This window comes from Patella vulgata, chromosome 1, assembly GCF_932274485.2.
Source record: "Patella vulgata chromosome 1, xgPatVulg1.2, whole genome shotgun sequence".
Lineage (NCBI taxonomy): Eukaryota > Metazoa > Mollusca > Gastropoda > Patellidae > Patella > Patella vulgata.
Window position 1 is genome coordinate 30677366 of NC_065879.2, and position 23545 is coordinate 30700910.

Here is a 23545-nt window from a genome sequence, read left to right on the forward strand (position 1 = left end):
TCACAATTAATGCTAATTTTCCTTTTTGAATATTCAAAGCCATCATTTGAAATACCAGTAGGCCTATCTGATGCAAGTGATCTGATCCATTTTATGATTGATTTATGCATTCTAATATTATTTTCCTTTGGTTGTTTATTTTGAACAGAAGTTGATTCCATTGAATTAATTGTAGTAAATATTTCATAGCAAACACAAAATAAAAAATCAGTTTGAATAGCCTTGAAAACCTATTCAAATATGTCTGTTGGAGTATAAAAATACTGCTTCTAATCTCAGAGAAAACTTTATTTCTTAAATTTGTAGACAAGCAAATTCTCTGAAGATTACATTATGTAAACTTTTGTTACCTGGTTTCCTGTAATTTAGTTTTCAGCTGTTCAACTGCTTTTTCTAGTCTTAATCTAGATTTAAAAAGAAATGAGTTATTTAACAACCAATCAATAAATACAAAATTACAGAGAACTTAACCAGGTTTACCATGAGTTTTAAAATTATGTAACTGGTTTGGCATTTATTTCATAATTTGACAAATAAGGAAAGGAAAAAGTTTAACATCTCTTCAAAACTTTGGTCATTTTGAGACTAACATATGGTTATTTCTATGGTCACCTGTGCATTATTTGGGGAGAGGAATTCCTCTCCCCAAATTTTCCAGGGGTGTATATTATTCCACAATGTACCTTTTTTCCCTCAATATGCCTTCTGTTCTTCCGCACATCATTGACCTCGTGACCCGCGCTTTTCTTCCTCACCTCATGTGGACCTCAGTTTTTTGACCCATCTGAGAGACAAGGCAATAATTTTCTTCTAAGTATTGCACACAAAGAGGAAACTACAAATCCTGAAATTCTTTGTGGCTCAAACCAAAACTTGAAATCGGGACATTCTAGTCACAAGTGCTACAAGTAAAAAAGATACTATAGTTTAAATGATCTAACTTACGTTTCTTGTTTATTCATATCAAGATTAATATCTGGTGCAGCTTTTGTTTTTTGTTGTTTTAATACACTGTGAGCCCGAACCTACAAAATTTATAATACATGAAAATAAAATTACTGCAAAGTATTACACACTTTAGAGAATCATGTTGACAACTGGCAAAACTTAAACATTAGCCTCAGTTCAGAATTATTGTGAACTGTCACAGCACCAAAGCAGCAATCAAATATTGAAGTCTGTACCTTCTGTTTTATATCTGATAAAAAGTCAAATTTTGACTCAAAGTGATAAAAATGTGTTGCATTTTGTAGTCATATTCTGGTTTGCCCAAGCATAATAAATCATTATGGTTACCTCCCTTGCATTGTTTATTTCCTAACTGCAATATTTTTTTTGTCTTATTTCTTCAAAAGGAAATGAAATGGGGTTTAACGTTCTACTGTTCTGCATCACCTGGGCTAATGAAGATGCAATTTCTGTTGTTTTTTTTATATAAGTGCTACATTCATTCATAAGTTGATGTAAAGTACCTTATAACTATCAAACTCAGCTTGAACAGAACTAAGTTCACTTCTGGCCACATCTAATTCTTCTTGTAAATCTTGAGCTCGTGATTCTAATGATCTTACATTTCTCTGATTGCCATCTGTAACCATACGAATCTTTTCCTGTAATCTCTGATTCTCTCCAGCAAGTTCTGCCATTTGCATCTAAGTATATCACGAAATCAATTAGAATTTCTACATTGAAATATAACGTCTTTAAAAACACACTTTTATGGAATAACAATTACTATTGTTTTATTTCAATGCGACCTTTCAACAGGGTTTCACAAGTCGTTATCAAGCATATACACAAGTAAAGAAATTTATTATCTTGTGGCTGTATCTGCACAATAAGAAGAGAATATTTTCTGTGTAAACCTGACTAATTCAACCATTTTATAATTATTTTACACATCATAAACAGACATTGTGAAATTAAATGGGGATTTAACATCCTACTTTTCTATACCAACTAGACTAACTTAAACAGAACATATATTGTAGATCTATATCCATTATGTTTGAATAAGTTTAATGAGATCAGACAATGAATTTATTATTTACCTTCTGTTCTTCAGCAAGTTGTGTGAGATGTTCCATTTGACCCCGCAACTGAGCATCTGAAGATCTTTGTTCCGATTCCTGCCAACATATTATATCACGAGTAATTACCAGTATTCTTTATTTAAAAAAAAATATTTCATGTTGTTTTTCAATTAAATAAATATATCTGATAAAAAATTCATGTTGATTTGTTCATAATGTATGAACATAATATATCATAGCTATCTACAGCTTTCTGTATCCTACAAAAAATATCCAGGAAGTTGTTTTATAACAAATATCCAGGAAATTGTTTTATAACAATCGTATTATTTACCAGTTTCTTAGCATCTGATAATTCTTTCTTGGTTTTAACTAATAACTGTTTGAGCTTATTTCCTCTATCTTCTGCTTGTACCCGTTGTTCTTCAACTGTATCTAAAAAATAAATAAAATAGTCCAGAATAATTACCAAATCCAATACAATATTCACATAACTAATGCCAAAATTAAAACCCCTGTGGTTACGGTTACTTAGTCCCTCAAAATAGACTCGGCAGAACTGTTGATCCAGCGATATGAGGAACTGGCAGATATCAACAATGGCTGTTGAATAGGCGATGTTTTGATAAATCTATAACTAAAATGGTGACTGCTGACCGGATTAGAGGAGTTACCATTTATTAAAGAGATGAAATCAAAGAATTACTAATGGTTGAATTTATTGCGACCGATAATAAGGTGATGTCCCTGAAAAAAAAGTGGCTGCTTACACAGTTTCTACTGTACTTTTAATAAATAACAAACCTAACTGGTCCTGGAATGTCTTCACTCTATCCTCCAATCTTTCTATTTCATTCTTTAGTTCTACAATATTACTATCTTTTTCTTCCATCTTGCTATTTAATGTTTGTACAGTTCTCTCATAATCTGCTATCTCTAAATCCATCATATTACTCTGATTAGCACCCTAAACATGTATAAAAATATAACATAAATACTAAAGTTCATTGCTATTATGTCAGAATATCAAACTATTTTTTTAAAAGGCCTATTTCTAAATCATTCCATGCTAAACATTACACATTCTTCGTTTAATTTTGTAGAAAAGTGCCATAAAAAATGAGACAATATTATGTCACTTATGTAACAGCCAAGAATATTTAGTATAGCTATAAACATAGATATAATGTTCTGAATTACTTTCAATACATTAGATATAAAAATAACACATTAGATAAAATTGACTTTTACACATAACCTAACTGGAATAGGCTTTGAAAAATGTTTGTTCTATATATTGAGCTTTTTAAACATATATATTAGCCTTTAGACATATTTTAATATAAATGCCATAAAATATACCTGCTTAGCGGATTCAAGATTGCCTTTTAAATCTTTAATCTCTCCTTCTAAAACAGTCACCTTCTTCTCATGACTAACAATTTCTTGTTGATGTTTATTTTCCATCTCAGTTAATCTATTATCCAACTGAAAATGACATTTTAAAAGCTTTATTAATAATGGCATGTTACAAATAAAAACACATTTCTACAAGTGATTACAAGTTCTCAGCTCAAACACTATACATATAGCCAAAGCCTATTGTATTTCTTAATTCTATACAGTCAAATGTAATCATATACATGCATAACACACATCAGATCCTTACACATCAAATAATAAAAAGGAGTTCCTAAAAAATGACAGGGAGAGGTTATGTGTCCGTTTGTTTTCTTTGAAAAATGTCCATCACTAAGAATATGTATACCTGTTGTTTTTCTTTCTTTAATTCATCTAGTTGTATTTTAATAGCTGTTACTTCACTTTTACTTTCTTCTATCTGACCTTTTTTATTCTAAAATAAATAAAACTATAATATAAATGAAATGAATTATAAAAAGTTGGGGGGGGGGGTGTCTATGTCTTTCTTCTCTGCACCATATGGGCTACAGAAAACAGACATACGCCATGAGTGATATTTTGCCCGCACATTGACGCTACAGCCAACTCTTCTTTATATTTCCAACTATCAGGTGATCTTTAACATGCTGCCAATGGTCTACATGGGACTAAAGGTTTTTCATCCCATCAAAAGGACTAGTTAAGGGGAAACAACGCCAACACCGGGAATGAACTCGAAATATTCTGACGAATCATTAGGTCTTCCACAGAACTGTAAGAATTGTACTACATCATAAAAAAGTGATTTTCAACATTCCCATTTTTGTCAAATTCATTTTTTTGGGTGTGAGAGAATTGATCTGTGATGTGTTTACATGATTGCGGAAACATCTTTCAAATGTTTTATAGTTGTGATTTGATTTTGTTACATTCAGAATTGTAAAATTCAAGATTTACAAACATCATTTATAAAAGTCCATCAAATGATAGGTTTTTTTTTTAATATCAGGTGTGAAATATTGAAATAAATGTAGGTAAAATTTTTTATCCCCTACATTGAATGTGGTTCTTTAAAGTTTAATAAAATTAAGAGTAAATATATATCTAAATTGTCAAAAACCTTTATATCACTATTCAACGTTTCAGTCTGTTTTAGTAAATTATCTCTCTCTAATTTTATTTCTGCTAATTGCTGTTTAGCTTCTGTCAGTTGTTCTATCATCTTGTTTAAATCTGCTTCCGATTGGACGGCTTGCTGTTTAGATTTGGCCAGTTCTGCTTGTAATAACGAAATAGCTTCAATATTCTGAAGACAAATCAAAAAGGATAAAGTGTTAACCACAAACTCAATATATTCCAACTTGCATTATGACCATGTTTTCAGTACAGTAGATAGAAGTTATTACCCTATGGATGTTTGTAAGAGAAGAACAGAGAACACTCTAAAAAAAACAAAACAAAAAAAAACCATGATTTTTCGTTCAATCGGGGGCCATAATCGAGGATGTTACGGTCCGACATGTGTCAATATCGAAAGGAACCAAGATTTTTGGGATTTAAACATATGTTTTTAAAGTTTCATCAAACTGTGACCTCCAGAGGGTCCACAACATTGGTATTACATACTTTTATACTATTTGCGTACAGGGAGCGACCATTTTGTCAGATAGTTTTGGTTCGATTCTCAAGAAATTTGAACTCGACCATCATTGTGGTGTAACAGTGATATATTTGAATTGTTTTTAAAATCAAATAAAAAATATGACCTTTAAAGGATCCATAGGCTAAAAACATGATCTTTCGTACAATCAGGAACTATAATTCAGGAAGTTACAATCTGATATGTGCTAATATTGAAAGGAACCAAGATCTTTGGGAGATAATCCTATATTTCAAGTTTCATCAAAATCAGATAACGTCGGTGGGGAATCAAAAGGTCGTATCTGGCATATTTTGCGAAATTCACTTTTTTGCTTCTTCAGAATGAGGATTTTCTTGCGCATCTTTTCATCTAGTTGTCGTATTTCTAAGCCAATAAAAAGAGGTTTTATAGATATTGTTTCAAAATGTCGTATATGGGGTGTTCCAAAAAAAAAAAAAAAATATTAAGAGTCAAAATGTTGTATTTTTTAAAAGAAATCAACTTTGTGTCTAACCAAAGTATTAGAAATTATTGTTGAGCGTCTACTATGTGAATTCTATGAAATTGAAGCAGGTAAAGGTGAATATTTTCCTGAGATACGTCTTTGCTGTATAAAATTGCAAATAACTATCTTTCACTCTTTATTTCTGCACTAAATGTTGAGCTTGATACGTGCGGATAGTTACATATTGTTTTAATGGCTACACATACACTTCGTACAGAAATATTATAGAAAAGCTTCTGAAATATGACATTTTACATACGACGGTTTGACGTGACGGTTTTATTAGACATTTTGATTCTTAACCTCTGTGTGTTTTTTGGCTCTCCTGGACATTTTCGCAAAATCCAGATACGACCTTTTGACTCCCCACCGACGATAAACATTGTGATGTGCAGAGTCCACAAACAAATTATAGACATCCTAACGGACAATGGCGACAACAATATACTTCCATATGAAAATATTGGCGTATAAAAAGATGTATGTATTAGAAATAGTCAATAAAAACCATAAAATTCAAAAATGAGCTATAAGGAGGTTTAATCCATGAGTGCAGATTTTGTCAAATACAGTGAGAAAAAAATGTTCACTTCGTCTCCTTACAGTACCATACCTGATTACTATCTGACACTTGATTTTGTAATACATTTATCTGTTGTTCAAGATCTTCCTTTATTTTCTCTAGTCCACTGAATTGCTCAGTCAATGCTGCCAACTGTAAATATATATCATATTATTATAACGTGTAAGTAAAGGTATTTAATAGAACAGCTATTTTAAATATTAATAATTTAAATATGGTTATTCATGATCAGAAACAGTATCCAAATTTTCATGTACATACATTTTACCAACATTTCCTGTTAATCGTAAATGTTTACTTTACATCTGCCAAAATATTAGTTTCTAAACATAGACATCTCTAATCATCAAAGCTAAATTCTTTCAATTTTGATTAACAGTCAAAAATTCGGCCATTACTAGGGATTCTGTCAACCATCTATTACTTTAAAAAACACAACACAATACTTGTCGAAACATTGTGCTATATGTGTATAAACCAGTGATTGCTTTCCATATAAATTGTGTTGTGTTTTATAATGTGCTCAATCTCTAAATGCCACTCAAGGATTATATCTGTTAAATTGCCATAGGATATTACTCTAACATGGTACATGTACAAGGAATCCTTTTTTATTACAGTGTATCTTACCTTTGCTTTTGTATCAGTTGCTTCTTTTTTGGATTTTATAGCAAGTTGTTTTAATTTAGCACATAATTCTTCTTTCTCTTTTAAACTAGACTTCATTTTCGTTTTCTCTTCAGATTCTAAATCCTAATATGTAATATGACAAATGTTAGTAAAACAAAATTTCAATAATCTGGTACAATCATTCTGCCATTGTGGGTCATTTTACACATGTTTGTAAAATATAGTCTCAAAAATCTCGTCCCTCTGACAGTGATGGTCATTTTACAAATGTACCATAAGTAAAATATAGTCTGAATAATCTCGTCCCTCTGACAGTGAGGGTCACTTTACAAATGTAAGTAAACTATAGATTCATTAAACCAGTCCTATCGCTCTGGCTATGAAAGAAATAGTACAAATTTAAATAAAAACAATCTCAAAAATTTATGACAAATACATGCAATTCAATCAAAGATGGTTGGAAATATATTCAAATTGTAATCGATCTATTAAACCAATCTTTCTATTCCCAGTGAAGTACCCTTATATACAATTACTTTTTTTTTTATTTACTTCTAAAAATTCAAAAACTTACAGTCGATTTCTGTGTTTGCTCGGTATCCTTAGTTCTGAATTCTTCTAATTTAATATGCAGTTCCTGTTTTTGTTCTTTCAGTGACTGCACAGATTCTTCAAGTTTTACAACTTTTTCAGATAAATCAGTGATCTTGTTTACATTAACCTCATGTGTTTCTTCATGATCTCTTAATTTTTGTTGAAGATTTTCATACTCAAATTGAATCTTCTCATATTCTGATTGTGTAGCTGTATATTTCTTCTCAAACTCGGTAATCAAGTTTTCTGCCATGCTTAACTTGTTCTTTAACTCACATAGTTCCACTTCCAGGTTTTTAATCAAAATATTCTCTTTTTCATCAGCACTGGAGGCCATTTCTTTTAAAGTTTCATCTTTTTCAAGCATTTTATTTTCCATTTCCGACAATTTTATCTCTAGATCTGCAATGTGTCTTTCTTTTTTAACAAGTTCTTCAGAAATTTGTTTTTTCTCAATTGTTATTTTTTCAACTTCCAATCTAAAATCTGAAAGCTCCTTTCCAAGAATTTCTGCTCCTTGTTTCAGTGATTCATGTCTTGTCATGAAATCTTCTCGATCAGATTTTAGGTTGTCAAGCTGTTGAGTAAGAATCACTGATTGCTCCTCTGAAGACTGCTTCTGTTGTTCTATATTTTGAAGATTTGTCAGGAGTTCCAGTTTTTCTTCTTGAGAATTTTTAAGATCTTGGGATAATTTTGCCACAGCTTCTTTCAGTTCCTGAATGTTTTTTTCTGTGGTTGATATTGACTCTTGGCTATGTGTCTGGACAGCTTCAAGTTTTTGTACCATTTCTGACTTTTCAATCAAAATGGCTTCCTTTTCATTGCAGATCTCAGAATATAAAGCTTTTTGTTGTTCAATATTAGGTCGAAGCTCATTAAGCTCTGACGATAAATCAGAAACTTGTGACTGCAGTTCAGTTTTACCTTGTATTAAAGATTGTATCTTCTCTTGTAACTCATTTACACAATCAGCATTTTTTTTGGATTCTTCCATCTCGGTTAATGATGTATGTAATTTTTCTTCCAAACTGAAAAATTCTTGGTTTCTTTCTTCTAATTTGTTCAAAATCTGATTTTTCTCCTCCTCCAATTTCTCTTTCTCTTCTTGGATAATTTTTAAAGCTTCTTCAACAGCAAGCAATTGTTGACTTCTGTCTTCTAAGCTGGCAGCCATCTTTGATTTTTCAACTTCAAAGAAATCTAATTGGTCAGTAAGAGCTGTGACATGATCTTTCATTGTATCAACTATGTTAATATTTGTTTCAACGTCAGCATCAGTCTTTGCTTTTCCATCTTTAACGCTTTCAAGCTCTTCAATTAGCACCCGATTCTGTTGTTCCAAATCACATACTTTAGATACAACTTCTTCCAGTCTGTCTTCTACTTCAGCTTTGCTCTTTTCTGCATCACTGATTTTAATCAATAATTCATCAATACTTGTCTTATTGGCATCCTTTTCTAATTTGACTTCATCATTTTGATCATGTAATATTCTTATTTGCTTCAGTAAATCTTCATTCTTAGCTTCTAATTCTTCAATTTTAGAACAAAGTGCTGTTTGCTCAGCATTTTCAGAATTACACATATCAAGCTGTTCTTTAATTTCACCATATTTTTTCTTAGCATCTGTTAATGAGTTTGAGAGTTCTAAGATTTGACTCTCCATCTCAATGGTATATGATTGTCTTTCTGCGACCTTTTCAGCCGAATCAGTTACAAATTGTTCCTGGTCTTTTATTTTCTGTGACAAGGTGGTTACTTCTGTTTTAGCATCATGCAGTTCTTTTTCTAAACAAGATATTTTCATTTCACTTTCCTCCAACTGGAATTGTAGGTCCTCAACCTGCTGTGAAAATTGTTTCTCCTTTTCAAGTGACAATTCAAGTACAACATTTAATGATTCCTTTTCCCGTTCAATATTTTCTCGTTCTGTAATAGCCTCTTCCATTTCCCTACGGTAGCTCTCTAGTTGGACTGCATGATCACCCTTATTGACGTATGCAGCATCAAGTTCAGTTTGAAGTCTATTTCTGTCTGCTATAATATCTTTAACAGCTAGTTTCATTTCGTCAACAACAGATCCTTCTCCTTCTTGCATCTTGAACACTTCATCTTTAAGGCTGTCTCTTTCACTTAAAGCATCTTGTAAAGAGAGCATCAAAAATTCCATTTCTTTTCTATTGTTTTCTTCTCGAATTTCTGCTTCTTCAACTTCTTGTGCAAGTTGTTCCTTTTCATCTTTCAACATCTGCATAAAGCTATCCCACTCATCCAGTTTTTGTTTGGTAGCAATTAGTTCTTGTTCCATTTCTTCTCGTTCATTTAGCAACTCTTTAACTTCAGCTTCAAGTTTCTTACTGTTTGCTGGGTTGTTGAAGTTATTACCATCTTGATCATTGTGATTACTCATTTCTGATCTACCATCGGAATGTTCAACATCATCAGTTTGGATTTGTGTCTGTTTGTCATCAGTTTGTGCATCTGTATAATCAGTTTGTGTGTCTGTATCAACAGTTTGTGCATGTCTATCATCAGTTTGTGCATGTCTATCATCAGTTGATGTGTCTCTATCATCATTTTGTGTGAGAGTATCATCAGTTTGTGTGAGAGTATCATCAGTTTGTGTGACATTATAATCGGTTTGTGTGACAGTATCGTCAGTTTGTGTGACAGTATCATCAGTTTGTGTGACAGTATCATCAGTTTGTGTGACAGTATCATCAGTTTGTGAGTCATTATCTTCTGTGGGAGTATGATTCATATCAATCTGTGTGCCAACATTAACCAATTCCAAATCTGCATCAATATGTTGTTTGATCTCCTCTCCCATTGATCGTAATTGGGAAATATTAGATTGAAGGTGTTGTTCCGATTCTTGCCTTCCTATAATTTCCTCACTTATTTTCTCAGTTTTTATTTCAAGATCTGATTTTTGAGAAAGTAGATCATTTATTACTTCTTCCTGTTTTTTGGTCGCAACAAAAAGTTCTTGAAATTGAACATTTAATTGTTGTGTCTCGGTTTTACTGGTTAAAAGTTCTTTAGTTGTTTCCTCCAACTGTTTCACTAATGTCTGATTAAGTTCACTCTGCATTTCGCATTTTATACCTAATTCTGAATATTTATCTGTAACTGATTTCAATTCCAAATTCAAGGCTTCTATAGTTGAATTTTCTCCTCCTTCTTCTTCCTCATCCCTTCTAGTTTGCTCTTCTGTGTTTGTTTTTAAACTTTCAAGCTGTTTTTCTAAACTTGATATCAATAATATTTTTTCCTCCATGTTACTTTGAAACTTTGGAATATCTAATTCCAGAATTTGTATTTTTTCCTCAAGATTCTTATTTTCAGCTTCTAAATCCGTCTTTTCATGTAAAACACGCTGATTTTCATCTCTAATGTCTTTCAATTCACTTTCAAGGTTTTCAAGCCTTTCATATAAATTTACATTTTTGCTCTCACTCTCTGACAGTTCACATATTTTGGAATTTTTTTCATCTAGTTGAGATTGGAATGTTATCATATCTGATTCTAATTTTTGCAGTCTTTCTTGGAGATCTTTGTTTTCATCATCTAAGTGACGTTTCTCTTCAATTAATGTAGATTTAGCTTCCACTTCAAAAATTTGACTCTTCTGTAGATTCTGCAATAAAATAATTGTCTGCCTGGTAAAATATTTCAAAGCATTATATCAGCCATATTTCTTTTTTTTATCAAATGAATTTTATTTTTTTTATTTTAATTCCACTTCATTTTCACATAATAGTTATTATGAGTGGTTAATAATAGAGAGTATATGATGGAAATGGAGCTGTCTGAGAAACAGATTTTTTTGATAAGACACATTATGTAGAGGTTGTTAGCGGATGTTTCCTGTATGCATTAAAAAAACACAATCTGTACTTTTATCTCTAAGATACATTATTTAAGAGCAAAATCTGCCTATTGCAGGTCTTTTTCTAGCTTTAAATGTTATATAAATCATTATTTGATATCCATAACCTCTATAGGTCATTGGATGGCTTAGATAAAATATAGGTTGCCAGGCAACTAAACATACACCCACAGCAGCTATATCGTCCGGGCAGTCAACAAGAGTTGTCGCATATTTTTACTTTTTTCGGTAATGAACCATTTATAATACATTAAAATCTGGGCCCTTATTCACGAAAACTTAAACTAAGTTACAACCGAAATTTTAAGAAATACTGCAACTTCATTGGATATATGCAAATTGATTTTACTGGTCAGCCAATCGAATTGCAGTATTTCTTAAAATTTTGATTGTATCTTAGTTTAAGTTTTCGTGAATAAGGGCCCTGATTAAGAGTAACAACTCATTAAGTAATTATCAGAAAACCATTAGAATTTGTTTGGTTTTTATAAAGTTCTGCCCCATGCTAACGTTTAGTATATGTAACTTTTAACATCATGGATTTACATGTAGCTGTTCAAGTCATAAAGATTCATTGAAAGTCAATACACTTGTTCGTCCCAAGGCCTTAAACTCTGTGTATCAATCTGAAGTCAATCGGATGATAACTTTAGCCTCTAGAGCGTCACAAGATTTTTCAAAGTGATCAAGGGCCATAACTTTGGCAGTAATTATCCGAAATCGTTGAAAATCAATATGATTCTTCATCTCATGGCCTCAAACACTGTGTAACTATAAATTTAAAGTCAATCGGATATTAACTTTAGTCTCTAGAGCGTCCACAAGATTTTTCAAAGTGATCACTGCCATAACTCTGGCAGTAATTATCGGAAATCGCTGAAAATCAATAGGCTTTTTCGTCTCATGACCTTAAACACTGTGTATAAATTTAAAGTCAATCGGTATTAACTTTGACCTCTAGAGTGTCCACAAGATTTTTTGCAGTGATCAAGGGCCATAACTCTGGCAGTAATTAGCGAAAATCGTTGAAAATCAATAGGCTTCTTCGTCTCATGACCTTAAACACTGTGTATAAATTTAAAGTTAATCGGATATTAACTTTGACCTCTAGAGCATCCACAAGATTTTTTGAAGTGATCAAGGGCCATAACTTTGGCAGTAATTATCGAAAATCGCTGAAAATCAATAGGCTTCTTCGTCTCATGACCTTAAATACTGTGTATAAATTTAAAGTCAATCGAATATTAACTTTAGCCTATAGAGCGTCCACAATCAATTGTGGACGCAGGACCGACAGACGTACGGGGGCGACAACAATATACGACCACATTTCAATGTGGGCGTATAAAAAAGGATTAGAACAGCTTGGCCATTTAATAATGTAGATAATGATGATATTATTTATTGTCTTACCCAATATGCTCTTGCATAATGTATGTTTAAAAATCATGACTATATTTCAGAAATATGAGTATAAAACAAACGTGAAGAAAAACTAGGGTAGAAATCAATCTAGGATCAGATAATGGTTAACTAACATAAGTGAATAATAATTTTGCACACCTGTAATTGTTGACTAAGATCTTGAATTTTAGTTTCATAACCTTCCCTTTCTTCTCCAAACTGCTGTAATAAAGCTGAAGTCTCATCATTTTTACTAACATTAGAGTCTATTTGTTCTGCTAAATTATTCCTTTCTTCTGTAATAGTCCTCACTTCTAACTCTAGTTTCTGCAAAAAAAAAAAAAATACAGTTAGAAATAGAAAATGGATAGAAGTTAAATGCATGCATATAAGCAGCGAACTTCATCATGTTGGCTAGAGTAAGTAAACCAGTATAGCACTGATAAATAGCATAGTGGGGTGGTCAAGATTTCAGTGTATTTTTATGATATAAATGGATATAACTTATCAAATGCAGCATGACCATACACTTAGAGATTATAAAGACTGTCATGATATGAAAATGGTGGCAACTTGTGATATGCCTTGTGTACATATGGCACAGGATGCTTACTGTTTTCATAACACCTAAGTGTCCAGATGTTGTTATTTGACAATTCCATGACATTCAAGTTAAAATAAAGGTTACTTCACTAGACTGTCAAATTGTATTGTTTGTGGTGTATTGTGTGTGGTGTTACAGGAGTTGCAGTGACTCAATGTGTTCGGATGGGACAAAAAATGAACCCTTGACAGTGAAAATTTTCCCTCATAGCTTACTGTATGGCACATGCTGTCTTCATTAGGACATTAAACACCATTTCATTTGTGTATTCATATATATACATGTATTTCCATGCTTTGTTTAGCAGTTGCACTGCATTATTAAATCTTGGAGACCCTAGACAATGTTTACATTTTGCATACAATAAGGACGAATTTCCATATTTACTTTGTTAGTCTGTGTAAGTTGTTTTTGTTCATCTTGCATGCAGTGTAAAGTTGATGTCAATGTCTCATCTTTCATCTGTAGACATTCCAATTCCTCTAATAGTTCCTATAATAAAGACAAAACATTCTACATATTTATAAGAGCAATCAACAAATAGTGTCTTAATTCACTGAAAAGATCTGAATGAAGTGTGTTACCCTGGTAATTATTGTTGTGAACAAGATGTTGATAATAACATTACATACATGTTTTATCCAGCTCGGTTTTACCCACCTTGTTTTTCTTCTCAAACTGAACAAATTTATTGCAAATCATTTCTTTTTCATCTCTGATTTTTTGGCATTCTTTCTCCAGTGTCTGCAAATTAATAAAGACATAAAATAAAGAAATAATATTTGCACAAACTGAATTTTTGTAGATATGCAAACATGGACTTAAAGGAGCTAAATCGCTAACAATTGGGACCTAGAAATTGACAAAAGTGGGTCGCAACGCATATAATACTGTAATATGAATGTATATAAACTGATTTACATTCAATGGTTTCCATTTTTACTCCAATTTCAAATCAGTTATGTTCGGCGAAATAAGCCAGCAGTCTCAAGCGAGTGCAAATTTCTAGCGTCTGGTTATTCCAGTCAACATACGCTGTTTGATTTGGTGCAATGTGTCTAGCCTCGTCCCTCGAGTCTCTTGATACGACTGGGGCTGAAGTGCATTATGGTACACGATTCGTGTACCAATGGTAAAATGTTTATTTTGTCTTAAATATTGGATATCAAAAGCCCATCTTTTTCTGGTAAGATCACAACATGAAAGTTGATTTAATTTGACAAAAAAATTGTGTTTTCAATGTTGAAGATTTTGGATGATATTGAGTTAGAGACTTAGCTACTTTAAGTTACATGTCAAAGACATTGTCAGACACAAATTATCACACAACATATATATTTCAAAGCTACGTTCCCAGAAAAGTATTTATCGGGTCGGTATTTCCAATAAAAGTATGGCAATTTTGGTATATATGGAAAGTAGAAATATCCAAACTTACTAGAAATATCCTGGATTCCCTGAAAAACACTCATGGAGCGCATACAGGACAAAAATGTAAGGGTTTCCCTAATCGACAGCCCGACGATTAGGAGTGTCTGCACGCGTTACGTCAAAGATTGCACGCGGAGATTGAGCACTTGATGTACGTGTTGATAAACTTTATGAAGAATTAGACGTACAAGACTTTCTGAAATAAAATTCATGGAAAGAGACGTGGTCGGTGGATAATCTGAGAATTTAATTAGGCTTCTATATTTGTAATAAATAGTCAGCGATAAAAGACAACATCGTATTGCGTACGCAATGAATTCTTCTCCTACTTCGCATCGGTACCGAGAGAGGTAAGTCACATGACCTCTTTTGATCGATTTTTTATAGCCAGGGTATTCCCGACAATTGCAATGTTTTGAGAAGAATTTGAAGCAAAATTATGATAAATTAACTATTATGTTTTTAGTCCAAATATATCATCAAATCACCCAGTTTGTACCCAGGAATGTATCTTTAATATATACGTTGTGTGATAATTTGTGCCTGAAAATGTCTTTGACAGGTGCCTTATGTACAGGCTTGTAGATATGAATACAATTATACATCAGTTAGTCATATGGTTAAATTCCATAAATCTAAAGCTTATACCTAAGATTTATAAAGCAAGGCAAACGGTTCCATGAATAATTATAAAATATTTAATTTAACACAATACATTCCTACATATTTTGTTAAATTTTAATAAGTCAACTAGTAAATGAAAAGAATTTGTCAAATCAATGCCCACTTTCAGTGTTGGTATATAAAACTGATACTCATATCAATAACCACCATATTATATACTCCAATATCTTGGAACTCAATTGTTAATTTCACTGCTAGTCATTTGCAGGGTTGAAAATTTTGCATCAGGCTAACACCCCCTACCTCCTTTTAAAGATACAGTTTTATAAAGAGTTGGCCATTCTTGTTATAATAATTCAAAAATAGATGATAAAAAAAGGAAATGTTGAAATTTTCAGTCAAATTACTTTGTTCTGAAGGAATTGTCACTGTTAGAAGTTTGGACTAGAAATAGGCATCAATTGTGTCTTCACCGTCTATAAGAATTGCCGATAACTCCACCCACATATTCTCGATTAGGCTGACCTTAAAAATATCTTTGTTTCGCCTAACGCGACCGACTAACTAAAACCACCCCCGACTTAAATTATTTTATTGCACTTTTCCACGATCTTTTTATTTTATTTTGTGTGTCAACCTGAAATATATCATGAGAGTTATTTCCCTTTAATATGGCTATGGTTTGATTCATTATTGAAACTGGTTGATCAAGACGAAAGCGTCTTAGGTGTTGCTTCTCAACAAAATGGTTGCAGACGAATACACGTCCATTCCCACGAAATGATTCTGCCTCTATGTCTGTGGTGCGTAGTTTTAAACATGACGACGATATTTTCAATATCCGTTTTCGAGAAAAATGAAGGCACAACCCGCACTATCGTTAAAAACGTGTTGAAGGAGTTTCACACTTCAAGTTCGTGGCAAATCGTGTGCAAGTCGGGCATCACGAAAAATCCCGATGTCATTGATTTGTTTGCCAATAAAGAAGACGAATGTTTAATAAGTTTAATAAAAACTTTCAGTTCGTTACTTTTTACGTCAGACCCCAAATTCATTAAACAAAATTAAGGAATCTGTAGTATACAGCTAATAAGTTTTCTGTATTGATTTCTCTGACTTTAAAAAAAAATCTGAAAAAAAAACCGACCTACCGACCCTTCTCCTCGATTGTGGGTCGGGTTTGGTGAAACAAAGATATTTTTAAGGTCAGCCTTATCAAGTAACATGCTCAACGGCTATGGTAGCCTCGCTTGGCAGGTTTTTCATCACCAGTTTCCGGTTGTGACATCAGAGAGTAACGGTAAACGTTAACTTGGTCCGCCATTTATTGATTTAATTTTAAATGGACGAGGCTGTTTAAATCCAAACTGTATCCAAGCCATCCGTGGGTCTACAGAGTTGACTTTGTGCTTGTTGTGTAAATAAAGGTCTAAATAACAATTTCTATAACATCTGAAGCCTAAATAAAGACTTGCAATAGGCAGAATTAGCTCTTGCATAATGTATGTTTAAGTGTTGGATAAAATCTTTTCACGGAACCCTTTTTAATCTGATAAAATACAATTACAAGCCAAGGAATTATGTGAATCTACCACTCATATTTTGGTTTTGCTTTCTTAATCAAATGTAAAATGATCAATTTGATGACATTTTAGTATGGAATAATCCTTGAAAATTAAATACTGTGCTGTCCCCAAAATGCACGATTGGAATTGTTAACTTTAAGATAATAATATAACCTGTATCTGTACAAGGGATGTTTCTTGTGATTGTTGTACAGCATTATAAGCTGCTATAGTTTCTTCTTTCTCTTCACTAACAGTCTTTAATTCTTCTTCTAAATTCTATAACACATAAATGCTTTTAATACTAAAACTGTACTGGAAATGCAGACATTATCTTTCAGAAAGATAAATGGGGTTTAACATCAACTTGACACACACTAGGTCATTTTGGAGCTAACATGTGTTCTATTTCAGTGGGATGAACCAGGACGAGCTGGAGAAAACCCATGAGGTTGCTGAATGAACAAATTAACAACCAATAAAATGGCAGACCATTTGATTTATGACTATAAAATCAATATGCCGGTTTAGATCTATATTTTCAAAAGATACCAGCATAATTACAATCCTAATTCTTAAAGTAACAACAGAAAAAGAAGAAAAGAAATTCTGAAGAATTCATAAACCTTCAATCCAGAAACACAGAATTCTACAATTCTATAACACACAGTGCACCACCTTATTTCAATTTTTAAAAAGATTGTTTCGAAGCAATTTCACTACAGGAGAACAGATTTATCATAAAAACTAACCTTAATCTTTTGCTCCCAATCTTCAGATTTATTACTAGATGTGGTTGATGATTCTGATTCTGATAGTTTCTTCATAAGTTCTGAAATTAAAAGAGGAAATATTTCAATGAATATATAATTCCACACAGACTTCATATTTCAAAAGTTAAACAAGAGCACATAACCCAAATTTACAATTTTAAATATAATTTTTTTACCTTCACATTTAGACCTGGATTTTTGCAGTAATACCATTTGCTTTTTCACAAATTTTAGAAGATCTTCTCTTGAAAGTGTATCCAACTTCAATAAAAAAAAACAAACAAAATGTGAAAGGGCAGCTCAAACCATTAATTTGTATGTATATTAACATGGTTTCCGGATTGATATACAGGTACAAAAAGAGCAATAACCCTAAATAAACAGATAATATATGGCCCACCCTCAGCTTTGTTGTCCATGTTGTAATAAAAGTTAGATTCTTCATAATAAGTTCAATCAGCTTAACTGGTGTTCCGTAGTGCATCAAGTATATGCACTGGTACTATATCAAAACACATCATTCTTTCTTTCCAATTGCATCAACCCATTTTAAATTTGAATAAAGCTTTGATAACAGAATAAATAATCATTATAATATTGAAATAATCTGGTTTATAGGACAAAATGATCTGGATCCACACTATATCATCATATGTAGGTAATACATGTAGCAGCAAGCAGCCCTAATTTTATTAAATGATATTATATGATACTTTCTAAATTTTATAGCACATTTACCTTAGATCCTCCTGGACTTTTTCCTGCAGCCCCAGTTTCATCTTTTTTTTCTGATGAATCCTAAAATATAAAATAGATATACAACAGTTATTTGCAGTGTTATTTGTTTTTAGCCTTTCTGAATAAAATCAGATGCCAGTTATGCATCATAGGTCATTTGGTTTGGTAATACAGTTTTTATTCAGGACTATGTTTTAGGTATGTAACAAACCTTTTAAGTTTTAGTCATAGCCAGACGAAACAGTGAAAGAAGCTTTACATAGAGAGAATTCTTTTTTTCCATGTGGATATTTAATTGTGCAATGAATTTTAAACATGGGGACCAAACACAAAGTTGACCAGTATATAATTATTGTAACAATTGATTGTATAATCTTGGAGCTGTTTGAAATTTAGTCGAGTATGCCTAAAATACCTACATAATACTAGCTTTGAAAACGTCGCTAAAAATGTTGATGTAAATCTTATGCGCTTCCTTTTAGCTACAATTAGTTACTGTCACCGTAATGCTTTAACAATTTCATAAATAAGATAATTCTATTGTGTTGTGTCTAATTAAGCAGTCCAAAATTATAATGAAGCAGTGTTATAATGAAGAGGCACGCTCTTTAGTAATCTGAATATAACCGAACTGATTGTAAAGGAATATTAATATACATACATATACTGTATTGTAAAATATAGTTTTGTCAACCTTAGTAAATATTTGTTTCCAATATTTAATACCAAGATGTATTTCTGCTTTCATAATAAGACACAAAGTTTCAGAGGGTGAATTGAGAGAGAGAGAGAGAGAGAGAGAGAGAGAGAGAATTCAACTGCACTCGACACAAAATAGGTAATTTCAGAACTAACATAGGGTTCAATTTTTTTTCAATAATTCGCTTGCACAGTGGGAGGAAACCGGAGGACCCGGAGAAAACCCACGAGGTTGGACAGGCGACCCAATTCCTTGTCACGTACAACTGGGGAATCGAAACCACACCAGTTGACTCAATGACAGACCTTATGATACAGAACGCACATGCTAACCATTCGGCCATCCAACCCCCCAGGTGAATTGAGAAGTTAGTAAATGTTAACAATGTGTATTACTATTAAGAAAAATTCTTAACGCAAGACTAGTTTCAAGGAACAATTGACGTTGTGTACTATTTCCCATATAAACCTGACAACTGGTGTTTGAGATAGTAATCAACCATACAATTTTTTTAAAAAGATAGCTTACATGTGGTCCAATAAAAATGATGACCGATATTTGAAAAATTAGTTTAATAATATTGGCTTAAAATATGAAAACTTGATGGTTTTTTTTGTATATTCTGACATATTTGTAAGAACAGAATTTTGTCTCGTTCCATGACACATTGGTCAGAATAACGCTGGCCACGTCTACGCAATATTCTGGTCCTGCCATCTGCAGTTGATACGCAATACCGACCCTCATCTATGAACAGAACAGTTCTCCATTGCCTGTGTCACCAGTTCTGGTGTTGTTGGGCAAACTATAGCCGTTCACATCGATGACAAGGGGTGAGGATCTCTCTGGTGAGATGTCGGCGCACTGTATCGGTACTGATGGGTCTTCCGTGTATTCTCACTGTCTGACGTGCTGTCTCAGATGCCTGTGTGAAGGGATCCTACACATGCTGTCGCACAACATGGCGGTCTTGTCGCCTTGTGGTAACCCTTGATTTACCAGTTCGGGGGCGATCATCCGTGGTGCTGGTAGCCCGAAAGCGTTGCTGAAGCCTGTAGATGGTCCAAACATTGATTGGCAATGGCTTGGCAATGTGGCCAGCATCGAGTCTTCCAAGCGACTGGTTCCTCTTTGCTGTCGTGAGTCGTGGCATGCTGCTCACGTTGTAGTGTGAATGATTCAACCAGGTATGGGGATGCATTTTATTGGGCTGGTCCCGCTGAACAGCACGTGCAGCATGAGTTATATGAAAATCATGAAGAACACATCACCATCTCAGATGTCAGGTTGCGTTTTTGAGAACATTTCCTGGGTCCAATTCTGTGTTTGGGAAGGAGCCTTATTGCTCATGTAAATAAAATCATTTGGCAAGTTTTATGCAATGCGACTATTCAGAGTTACATACTAACCTGACGTTTCTTTTGCTGCTTAGTATATAATATTGCTTTTCACATCCTCATCCCCCCCCATAAATGTAAATACCCTGTATATTATATATATTTTTATAAATTATGTTACATCCCTGTCAATTATAGGCAGCTTTGTGGCTAACAATTATAAATAAACACACTTTATTTCATAATTTTAATTGATTATATTTCATAACGGGGTCTAATCCCAATGCCCTGTGGTTATTAGTCCATTTTCAAAGTTTTAGGACTACCAGAAAAATTTTAATTCACGTCGCGACTGTTCATGTCAATAATATTCCTGATAACATTACGTTTTTTTGTTTATTCGACAGATACTGAAATCAAAAAATTCTTGATAAAAATAGTTCAGGATGTCTAAACATCGTCATCGCAGATTGCGTGTATTATTAGGTCTTGTGTGTTAAATATTAATTTAACCATTGTCACTGCATCTGTGTAGTAGCATACAATAACTCATATGGCATGGGACCTTTTACGGCAATATAATTCAAAGCATTGATTGGCTAAGGCATGATCGAGATCTAAGAAATGCTTTCGAAAATTCCATTTGCCATCTATTTCAAAATGGATTTGTACTTGTGATTAATATATAGTCAATAACCGAGAGTACAATCGTATGAATACATTGACCTGTGAATTTTGTAAATTAATTGAGTTACTGAGACGCATGATTATAAAATTCTGAACAGTCTTTGAACAACAGAAATTATATACGAAGAGAAATAGAAAGAAATGGTACTATCTGTCGATAATTAAACCGATTTGTTGATAATAATTTTTGGTATTTACAAAAATAAAATAACGTTATATTACGTATTCAATGCCTCAGCTATTTATTTTGCCGAGGAAAATGTAAAATACATCAGCATTTACATATTTTCTCAATGTCCAAGTTTGTGACGAGTTCAATTTTACAAGAGAGAACTTTTTTATTCGTTGGAATATTTAATTGTACAATGGATTTTATTTAACAGGAGTTGATTTCAAACACACAGGTAAGTTTATAATAACCAAAAGTTAAGTATTTTTTCATAATCGAAGAAATCTGTTTAAAATTCATGACGGTTCAGACAGTAGATCCCCTTAACATTCCCTGAAAATGTCAAGTCTCTATGACCACAGGAACTAGCGCTGAAACTGAAAAAGTGAGCCCATGGCAAGGCCTCCATCTAACCCTAGACTTAGAGTAGCAATGCAAAAGCTCGCTAGGGGCGCCACTGATACTATTTTCATCACATCTGAGCATAAACAGAGCCATTTTTGTTCTGCGACTTCGGGAATGTGTATGAACACAAACATCGATGATTTTACACTTTTTGTGAAGGGCCGTAAATGGAGTTTGTGTTGAACATGGTTTGGACATCAAGAATTAAGGTGTTCACAACTTATTTTTTATGTTTAAAAAAAAATTAAAATTATCAGCAAAAGGCAAAAATGTATTTTCTTATAGGATGACACCTTTTCTTGTCTTATTGACCCATATTTCATTTCCCAGCCTAGGGAATTAGAGCCAGAATGCAGGAAAACAAACCATATGGAAGAAAAGGAAAGATAACTCTTCCTGATAAGGGTGCAGACCACAACCACTTTCATGCTACATTTATAAATGATAGGTACTCAATTTTTCATGACACTGACAAAGGTTACAAAGCTCTCCTGGGATTGGAAACAAGAGCATCGCTACTGTTGCAATATACGTCCACATTCCTGCTTTGATATGGTACTTTTTAAAATAAAGAGCATGAAATATGAAATGGCTGCAATGACTATAATATGACAAGAGGCAAAGAAGGCTAGGCATTGGGTTTGTTTTGCCAAGTTTACAGAATAAATATCAACAAAAAGTGGGTGTGACACTGCCTCTGGGGGCCGGGACATGCATCAAAATAAATAGTTGCTATTCTTACGGTATAAGGAATAAATATGCCGAGATGATCAATTCAGAATTCCAGCCTATAGACAAAAAATGCAAAAATTGAGCGTGGCTCAAGCTCTGCCACTGGGGGTTGGATATGGACCAATATAAATAGGTACAACAAACTATGAATATGATGGATCATACTGAATTGGATCCAATTATGTTAATAATTTAATTGCAACCTATATATTATTTACAGACAAAATATTAACAAAAAGTGGGTGTGGCACTGCCCAAGGGGTGGGGGGATCAAGTACCAAAATCAATAGTTGTCGTCTTTGGGGTATAAGAAATAAGTATACCAAGTTCCAAGATAATCCATTCCAAATTGTGACCTTCAGATGCTAAACACAACAAAAATAACCAGCGGCTGCCAGGCAGGATAAGCCAACATTTTGCGAGAGATGGATAGAGAACAAGCTTACCAAAACCAATTTTTCGTAACATCAAGGGCCATAATTCAGGAAGGTACATGTACTATCAGATATGCGCAAATATCGACAGGAACTAAGATCTTTGGGTTATAAACATGCATTTCAAAATCAGATCAAAATTGTAACCTCTTGAGGGTCCACAACCTTGATATACCAGACATTTACACTATTTGCGTAGAGGGGCGTCCATTTTGTCTGGCAGTTTCCATCCGATTTTAACGAAATTCAAACTCAACCAACATTACGGTGTAACGATGGTATATTCGAACGTTTTTGTAAATCAGATAATAATTGTGACCTCTAGAGGAACCACAAGCTAAAAAACACGATTTTTCGTACAATCAGGGACCATAATTCAGGAAATTATAATCTGATATGCGCGAATATTTAAAGCAACCACGATCTTTGGGTTATAAACTTACATTTCAAATTTCAACAAAATCAGATAAAAATTGTGACCTCTATAGGGTTCACAACCTAAAAATGCGATTTTTCGTACAATCAGGAGCCATAATCCATGAAGTTATGGTACGATACATGCCAATATCGAATGGAACCAAGATCTTAGGGAGATAAACCTATATTTCACGTTTCGTTGAAATCAGATAAAAATTGTGACCTGTAGAGTGTCCACAAAC

At 33.1% G+C, this 23545-nt stretch overlaps 1 protein-coding gene across 1 annotated transcript in view; it reads right to left on the reverse strand.

The window, feature by feature from the left end:
- LOC126828077 (GRIP and coiled-coil domain-containing protein 2) overlaps positions 1-23545 on the reverse strand; it is a 38462-nt gene that overhangs the window by 9499 nt on the left and 5418 nt on the right. The window contains exons 2-20 of the mRNA XM_050557658.2: positions 18423-18482; positions 17861-17945; positions 17664-17743; positions 17086-17190; positions 13952-14035; positions 13679-13783; positions 12847-13014; positions 7369-11031; positions 6795-6917; positions 6195-6296; positions 4555-4740; positions 3802-3888; positions 3396-3521; positions 2838-3000; positions 2368-2468; positions 2052-2129; positions 1473-1652; positions 946-1025; positions 351-404 (exon numbers count right to left, since the gene is read on the reverse strand). Of these exons, the coding sequence (XP_050413615.2) occupies positions 351-404; positions 946-1025; positions 1473-1652; positions 2052-2129; positions 2368-2468; positions 2838-3000; positions 3396-3521; positions 3802-3888; positions 4555-4740; positions 6195-6296; positions 6795-6917; positions 7369-11031; positions 12847-13014; positions 13679-13783; positions 13952-14035; positions 17086-17190; positions 17664-17743; positions 17861-17945; positions 18423-18482 (5630 nt within the window). The remainder of the gene's footprint in view (positions 1-350; positions 405-945; positions 1026-1472; positions 1653-2051; positions 2130-2367; positions 2469-2837; positions 3001-3395; positions 3522-3801; positions 3889-4554; positions 4741-6194; positions 6297-6794; positions 6918-7368; positions 11032-12846; positions 13015-13678; positions 13784-13951; positions 14036-17085; positions 17191-17663; positions 17744-17860; positions 17946-18422; positions 18483-23545) is intronic.